At 44.7% G+C, this 9,306-nt stretch overlaps 1 protein-coding gene across 1 annotated transcript in view; it reads right to left on the bottom strand.

Annotated features, from left to right (window-relative positions):
• The window catches only part of LOC109843259 (pentatricopeptide repeat-containing protein At1g56690, mitochondrial-like), a 15,085-nt gene continuing 6,029 nt past the window's right edge, over positions 251 to 9,306 (bottom strand). Inside the window, exons 4-5 of the mRNA XM_020412191.1 lie at positions 8,854 to 9,124; positions 251 to 828 (exon numbers count right to left, since the gene is read on the bottom strand). Coding sequence (XP_020267780.1) covers positions 587 to 828; positions 8,854 to 9,124 — 513 coding nt within the window. The 3' untranslated portion in view covers positions 251 to 586. The remainder of the gene's footprint in view (positions 829 to 8,853; positions 9,125 to 9,306) is intronic.

The following is a 9,306-nucleotide window of genomic DNA, read 5'->3' as shown; positions in this document are numbered from 1 at the left end:
CGGGTTAATTGCAAACAGACCCCCTATAGTATGACCCAATTTCAACGAGACCCCATGCAGTTTTATTTGTTGCGAATAGACCCCTTATAGTTTTGCTTGTTGCGAATAGACGCATTGAGTGAACTTTTTTACTCTTAAAATCGTTAAAAATGTTTGAGGAGATGGATAGGACCCTTATAGTTCTATTGATGAGGATAGACACCCAATTCCTTTTTTTTTTAACTTTTAAAAGAGTCGAAAAAGTTCATTAAAGGGTGTAATTAATTCACACTTGGGCTAATAATACAAGGGGTTCTATTCACAACAAGTAGAAGTACATGGGTTCTATTCGCAACATATAAAACTATAAGGGGTCTCTTTTCAATTGGGTGATACTACAGGGAGTCAGTTCACAATTAACCCAAATTTTTTTTCGACCCTTTAATATTATTCATAGTCAAACATGGAATTGAAACCACAAACTTCAAATAAAAACCTCACATTTCAACCAAATAACCTCACGCTTATCCACTCCAACCTCGTATATACTCTCATAAACACATTACAAGAATGAGCATATTAACTAATCCACTTTCAGTTCAAGAAATCAATGCTTTCTAGATCTGCAAAGACTCTTGAGCTTAATCTGAGGCTTCGAATATTCCCCAGAGAGAATCTTGGAAGCAATTATTTCATTAGCAACTTCAGTGTTGTGAACTCCATCCCAGCTCACATAACGAGAGCCCAACGGACAAGGCGAAGCCGTTGGCTGTCCGCAGGTCATTCTGTCCTTGTAGTTGTACGGAGGCCCTCCATGGCCGCAGCATGCCATCAATGGGGACTCGAAACCTGCAAAAGAGTTGACTCAGCATCGGTTCATTGGTCACGGTATCATCATGTCTCAATCCTCTATACTGTCAAAAAACAGTAGAAAGGCTCTTCCTTGATCATAACTGTCTATTATAGTCATGGCCACAATAGGCCATTAATGGGCATTATGAACTTGCAAAAGTATTGTATCAGCATCGGTTTGTTGATCCTAGCCTTGGATTTGGACCCTCTCTATTGTAAAAAAGCATTATGAAATCTCTTCCTTTATCGCAACCGTCTATTATTTAATCAGGACTACAACAGGGCATCAATGGGTAGTCGAAACCTACAGAAGAATTGAACCAGCATCAACTTGCTGATCCTAGCATCAGATCTAGATCCTCTCGACCGCCGAAACATATTAGGTCTGTTTTTTTTCTTAATCACAGTTTGTTGTTTAATGAAACTGTTGAGATTCATTGCAAATCTAACACCTATCATATTTACCGCATTCTAATGTTCTTTGAATCAAAGCTTTACATTAAAATAATAGACATCTATGACTTGAGAAAATTGATCCCCTTCTGCTTTCAGGGGTCGCAATCAGGATGTGGAGCGATGGTGCGAAAGCAACTTTTTTGAGCGTGAAATAGTGTGCACGTCAGAAATATATGGTAAGTGTTAGCCTGCATGAAGATTGAAGTGTGAAACTAGGAAGAAAAACTCTTATTTTGTCTTATACTGAGATATCTTCTTTTGCATTTTTCAACAATAACGAGTAGTTAGGATTCAGAATCTCACTATTAAAATATTTTCTCTCTCCGCCGTTTTCATTTTCAATATCCACTTCGGTCTATTTTGGTCGGAAGTTAAAATGCTAGATATTTATGTGGTGAAGTTCACTTGCACTTTCAAGTGCTAATTTTACCCAAACAAACTCCTGAACTACATGAAATTGCTTCCATTTCTTACTTTCATCCTAATTTTTCTCCAAACAAATCAAAATATAGCAAAATATTCTAACCAATCAGGAATCGGATTCGCTCTGCTGCCACCTAGACATTAGAGAGATCACTCTCTCAATTATAAACATCTAATAATATCTATAGATGTATGATTCTCTGTATCATACTTCCTAAATTGTACTCATTCCCGTTTGTTGGGTGGGGGTGGTGGTGGTGGTGGTGGTGGTGGTGGGGGGGGGGGGGGGGGGGGGGGGGGTGGGGGGTGTTGCGCGCAGCGGAAAATTTCGGTAGCACTTCGGCAGCACAACAAGAAGAGTCAGATCGCATAAGAATTCCCGTCTCACCAAGGAAGACAAGAATCTGAAGCGGATATCTCAACCAAGTGAGATATCGGCTCTTCTCTCATCAGTTCTAGGACTGACCTGTCGAGGGATCCTAAAAAGCTATTACAAATCACACAAAAGCAGTACAACCAATTTTTACGTGGTTCGGCAAATTGCCTACGTCCACGGGGCAAGGAGGGGGGAGATCTACTAATAAAGGGAGAGAATACAACTAGGGTTTACAATCACTCTCAATCTAAACCCTCACACAAAACTCTCAAATCCCTCACACAAATACTCTCTCAAAGGGATGCACAAAACCCTTAAAAGGACTACACAAAATCTCCTTAACTGCAGCTACTATTTAACAGCCGAAAACTCTTTCTCCGGATGAACTCCTCACGCTTGTAGGCAGCCAGCCGCAAAAAACCAAAAATCACAGACCTCCTTGCACACAGCCCTAGGTCACGCATGAAAGAATATATATAGTCTGCTAAAGGCGGAATCGGGTGGGCCGCTTGCTCTGTTCCGCGTTCAAGAGAACGTGGTGTTCTCATTAATGTGGTGGCCCCCATGGCCCTCACATTCACAATTCTCCACCTCGGTGAAGTTTTTCACAAAACTAAGCCGACACCAAAGCAATCAAATGTCCCACTCGTTGTGTCTAGTACGAACTCAATCCATAACAAGTCGAGAACCCAAACGAGAGTCCAAAACAATCTCACCCCATCAACTAATCCAAACCGGCTGCATCTGAAAGACTGCCTACGTATCCTCTTGCCCAAGGAATCAAGCCGAACGTAGTTCATCCAAATGGCCGCCAACGGCCTCAACAATCACGAATGTGCAACAAGTTTCGACAATGATCAAACTTGTTGCTCGGAACCACCTTAGTGAGCATATCCGCCGGATTATCCTTCGTGTGGATTTTCACAATCTCCACATCGCCATCTTCAAGAACATCCCGAACAAAGTGATAACGAACGTCAATATGCTTCGTTCTCGCATGAAAAACCTGATTCTTCGCCAAATAGATAGCACTCATGCTATCACAATGAATAGTGACGGACCTCTGCGATATACCAAGTTCCTCCAAAAGTCCTCGAAGCCAAATAGCCTCCTTCACAGCCTCCGTAACTGCCATATACTCTGCCTCCGTCGTAGACAAAGCCACCGTCGACTGTAAGGTGCATCTCCAACACACCGGCGTACGGGTCAAAGTGAACACATATCCCGTCGTAGACCGGCGCTTATCCAAATCCCCGGCATAATCCGAATCAACATAACCAATGCATAACTGCCCATCTGTAGTGTCCCGCTCATAAACTAAACCAACATTGAGCGTACCTCGAATGTACCTCAAAAACCATTTCACGGCGTCCCAATGACCCACTCCTGGATCGTGCATGTATCTCGATACCATGCTTACCGCCTGTGACAAATCCGGCCTCGTACATACCATCGCGTACATCAAGCTCCCAACTGCGCTCGCATATGGAGTCTTCGACATCAACTCTCGATCTTCAACCGACTTTGGTGAAAGACCAGCTGAAAGCTTCAAATGGGCTCCCAAAGGTACACCAACTGGCTTCGTATCCATGCTAACATGGAATCGCTGTAGAACCTTCTTCAAATAAGCCACCTGTGTCAAACAAATTCTGCCCTTCTTCTTGTCTCTGCCGATCTCCATCCCTAGAATGCGCTTCGCCTCACCCAAGTCCTTCATCTCAAACTCATTTGAAAGCTGAACTTTCAACTCATCTATAGCCGACCTGGAAGTAGAGGCAACCAACATGTCATCGACATAAAGTAACAAATAGATGTACGCACCTCCTTTCAACTTGCGAAAATATACGCAAGGATCAAACTGGCTCCGAGTGTACGAATGACCAATCATAAAACCATCAAATCGCCTATACCACTGTCGAGGAGACTGCTTCAAACCGTATAGCGATTTCTTTAGCCTGCAAACCAACTTATCTTTCCCTGCAGCTCGGAATCCCAATGGCTGAGTCATATATATTTCTTCATCAAGATCACCATGAAGAAATGCCGTCTTCACATCCAACTGATCTAACTCTAAACCATACTGTGCCACCAAAGCTAGCAGAATCCGAATCGAAGAATGCTTCACCACCGGAGAGAAAACCTCATTATAATCTATTCCTTCCTCCTGTGCATAGCCCTTCGCAACCAACCTAGCCTTGAATCTCAACGGAGTGCCTTCAATGCCCTTCTTTTTCGTGTATACCCACTTGCAATCAATTGCCTTCCGCCCCTTTGGAAGCTCAACAAGCTCCCATGTATCGTTCTTATGAAGAGATTCCATCTCCTCCTGCATAGCCCCCTGCCACGAATCAGCCTCCGAACTCTGCTCGACCTCTCTGAATGTAGTAGGCACCATCTCATCGATACTCTCTACGCAACTGTGTCGGCATACCGTGCTGGCATCTGTATGTTTCTCCTCTGTCTCCTAGCCGCAATAGAATCCTGAACCTGAGCCGTCGGTTCCTGATCCTGCACATTTGTACTCGTATCCTCCGTGTCACCGTCGTGCTCGCCTGGCGTCACCTCAGTCGGCACCTGCATGGATACTGTACCATCTGGACAATGTGGAGCTGCATCGATCTCCACCACCTGCGATATCTCCTCCGTCGGGTCGCTCTCCACCTGATGAGAGCTGGGAAGCTTCAAGATAGAAGCCTCATCGAATGTGACGTCCCTACTCAGCACAATCTTCTTATCAACTGGATCCCAAAGCTTGTATCCCTTGACACCACGCTTGAATCCTACAAATATGGCCTTCCTAGCTCGAGGTTCCAATTTATCAGTTCTAACATGATAATATGCAGGGCACCCGAATACCTTGAGCTGGTCATAGTCATGTGCTGGCTTTCCCGACCACATATCCATAGGGGTCTTCTCCTCAATCGCAGATGAAGGTAGCCTATTAATGAGGTGGCTCGCATATGTAAGTACCTCAGCCCAAAAGATCTTCTCCAAACCACTCTGCGACAATAAGCATCGGATCTTCTCCAGTAAAGACCGATTCAACCTCTCTGCCACCCTATTTTGCTGCGGTGTATGACTAACTGTGAAGTGTCTCTCTATGCCCTCGTCTCGACATAGCTGCTGAAAGGGGTCAGAAGTATACTCACCACCGTTGTCGGATCGCAACGTCTTGATCTTTCTCCCAGTCTGCAGTTCCAATCTCTTCTTCCACTCCACAAACAAATCTAGGACTTCACTCTTCTTCGTCATGGTGTACACCCAACAACGCCTAGAATAGTCATCTACAAAAGTGACGAACCAATGTCTACCACCAAGTGATGCAGTCTTGGTGGGACCCCAAACGTCTGTGTGCACGTAGTCCAGGATGCCCCTCGTCTGATGAATGGCAGTCCCGAACTTCACCTTTGTCTTCTTGCCAAGAACACAGTGCTCACAGAACTCAATCTTCCCACTCTTGGCTCCCTTCAATAGCCCCTGCTTGCACAATGCCTGCAGTGACTTTTCACCTGTGTGCCCCAATCTATAGTGCCAAAGTCTGCTCATGTCCGCTTCTGAAATAGCCGAAGCAACCTGGCCAATCTCGGTGCTTCCCTTCAGATAATACAAATTCCGATTGCGGACTCCCCTCATCACCACCAATGATCCCTTAGTAACCTTCGCTACAGCGTTTTCGAAAGTCACCTTGAATCCCTTCGCCTCCAAAGCTCCAACTGAGATAAGATTTTTCTTCAGTTGAGGAACAAATCTCACCTCCTTCAACTCACGGACTACTCCATCGTGCATCCTAATCCGTACGGTACCTATCCCACAAACGCCACAGGATTGATCATTTCCCATGACAACAACGCCCCCGTCGACTTTCTCAAAAGATGCAAACCAGTCTCGCCTAGGGGTCACATGAAAGGTAGCGCCGGAATCAAGCATCCAATCTGATGCATCCACATGGTTCACCTCCGGAGTAATCAGTAGAGAAAAGCACGAATCATCGGAATCATCGCCTTTCGCAATGTTCACCTCATTGGCCTTCGGGCCCTTTTTCTTGCTATTCTCCTTCTCTTTGAGCTTCGGGCAGTCTCTCTTCCAATGTCCCTGCTCCTTGCAGAATGCACATTGGTTCTTTGTTAATTGGTGGCGGCCTCTAGACTTTGACCTTCCTCTATTACCACCTTTCGGATATGGGCTTCTACCTCTCGTCGACAAGGCCTCTCCTGAAGTACTAGCGCGGGAAGTCTCCTTATCCTTCCTCCTCAAATCATAATTGGTCAAAGCGTTAGTCACTTCACTATAGCTGATAGAAGATCTCCCGTTCAACAAAGTGAGCACGAAGGTATCATACTCCTCATCCGGTAAGGAGCCCAACAAAATAATCGCCTTGTACTCATCCGATATCTTCTCATCAACATTCGCCAAGTCCGACAACAACTTCGTATAGTTGTTCACATGAGCCGCTAGCGAGGTACTTCTGGACATCTGAAATCTAAAGAGTCTTCGCAGCAAGTGCAACCTGTTCTCAACACTCTTTGTGAGATACTTGTTGTTGAGAATTTCCCACATCTTCATTGCAGACGTCACCCCAATCACATCATATTTCAGTTCCTGTTCCAAACAGGACCTGATCACCCCACAAGCGTTCCTATTCATTTTCTCCTATACCGCCTCTTCATATTTAGGTGGCCTCTCGTGGACCATGATGGTCTCTTCCAAATTCTGAGCATTGAGCGCATCCTGTACGTCGCTCATCCACAAACCAAAGTTGATTTTGCCGTCATATTTCACCACACTAATTTTAGTGTTCTGAAAACCAACTTGTATTGTACCCGCCATCGATTTGCTGCTTTCACCTTCTTCTCCCATTGCGAACTAACTCCAAATTATAGAGAAAGAACAAATTTGATAGAATTAGGAACCACCCAACTGAACCCTAGATCGGATTCCAAATAGATCTCCTATCCACACGAGGAAAGCGAAATCTCCAACGGCAACTCCTAATGCTATCTCAACCGAAGCCGAGAACTCCAAGAACTAAGCTTCACACAAGAGTCTTCCTCCACCAAAAACCCTAGATCTGAAATCTGGGCTCTGATACCACTTGTTGCGCGCAGCAAAAATTTCGGCAGCACTTCGACAGCACAACAAGAGAGTCAGATCGCAATAAGAATTCCCGTCTCACCAAGGAGACAAGAATCTGAAGCGGATATCTCAACCAAGTGAGATATCGGCTCTTCCTCTCATCAGTTCTAGGACTGACCTGTCGAGGGATCCTAAAAAGCTATTACAAATCACACAAAAGCAGTACAACTAATTTTTACATGGTTCGGCAAATTGCCTACGTCCACGGGGCAAGGAGGGGGGAGATCTACTAATAAAGGGAGAGAATACAACTAGGGTTTACAATCACTCTCAATCTAAACCCTCACACAAAACTCTCAAATCCCTCACACAAATATTCTCTCAAAGGGATGCACAAAACCCTTAAAAGGACTACACAAAATCTCCTTAACTGCAGCTACTATTTAACAGCCGAAAACTCTTTCTCCGGATGAACTCCTCACGCTTGTAGGCAGCCAGCCGCAAAAAACCAAAAATCACAGACCTCCTTGCACACAGCCCTAGGTCACGCATGAAAGAATATATATAGTCTGCTAAAGGCGGAATCGGGTGGGCCGCTTGCTCTGTTCCGCGTTCAAGAGAACGTGGTGTTCTCATTAATGTGGTGGCCCCCATGGCCCTCACATTCACAGGGGGTACACGAGTCAGGTCCTAAGCACCAACCGGTCCTAAGCACCAACCGGGTCCGCCGGTCCAATCACATAGTAACAATATTGTCCCCAATTTAAACACCTTTTAGGCCACATGTGTGAGGTTTTAACTTAAAAGGCCTCGTTACTATGTGGAGACAATCCCCCACTTATATACCCATGTTGAGCTCTACAATTTTTCCATGTGGGATTAATGGTTTGGACCAACCATTCTCAACAATCTCCACCTGGGTTCAAACCGATTCACCTTGGTTCCACCTTGAACTAACACCGATCCACCCGGCTCCACCTGGACCTATACCTTAGTCCACCATGAATCCACCTTTGAACTGTACATGTAGATCACCACTCAACATTGTCCGCAAGATCGTCCACCTTTGGTCAATGCACATCTCGAGGTACACCATATTTCACCTTACTCGAGGTACCTGCACAACCACCTTGACAGCCCCTGGGTGTACGTAGGACTATAGCGACTCCACCTCCGACTTCTCTGAGTCTAACTCCACCATAGGCTCCACCGAGTCCAGCTACCAGGACGCTTTTTGTAGCGACTCATCACCTTAGGTTCTACCGAGTTCAACCTAACTCCACCAAGTCCAGCTACCGGTACTGCTTCACAAGTGCGTGGATTCACCATCAAGCTCTGATACCAATTGTTGGGTGGGAGGGGCACACGGATCGGGTCCTAAGCACCAACCGGGTCTGTCGGTCCAAACACATAGTAACGATATTGTCCCCAACTTAAACACCTTTTAGGCCACAGGTGTAGGGTTTTAACTTGAAAGGTCTCGTTACTATGTGAAGACAATCCCTCACATATATACCCATGTTGAGTTCTACAATTTTTCCATGTGGGATTAATGGTTTGGACCAACCATTCTCAACACTGTTTTTCATTCAAAATAAATCATAATTGTGCGCTGAATGATAGACAGTTTATAATTGATAAAGCAACTAATCACAATGGAGAAGATCTATGAAGTCAGTTTGTGTGTAACTCACCATAATTGGTATGATTGGCAACAAGATCATATCTGATGGTATATTTATCAGTGCAAACGACTGTAGCTTGCTTGAATTTCGATCTAAGTTCGTCACACAAATCACTCAACCCAGCATTGAAAACTTTACAGGCATTGTTGTAATCAGCCATGCATCCAAAGTCATCGAGCACGCTATCATTCTTTTTCCTCAATGCAAGTGTTTGAGGCAAACAGCCCAAAGGCCCCGTGTTGTATATCCAAAACTTGCTGGCTCCATTTTCATACATAATCTGCATTTACATAAGAAAATCAGATCGGTACATGTTTCAATCTCATGCAAACACGAGGAAACCAATGAGAAAAATCTTCCCACTATTGTAATAAGGTAATTTTTCACAAAGCCCCCTGCACTTTTTTATCTCACATAAAACCCCTAAACTTTAGGGTGTTTTAGAAATGACTCCTGAACTTT

The sequence above is a fragment of the Asparagus officinalis genome, chromosome 5 (assembly GCF_001876935.1).
Source record: "Asparagus officinalis chromosome 5, Aspof.V1, whole genome shotgun sequence".
Classification (NCBI taxonomy): domain Eukaryota; kingdom Viridiplantae; phylum Streptophyta; class Magnoliopsida; order Asparagales; family Asparagaceae; genus Asparagus; species Asparagus officinalis.
Note: the sequence above shows the minus strand (reverse complement) of the source record. Positions and strands in the feature narration are given on the sequence as shown.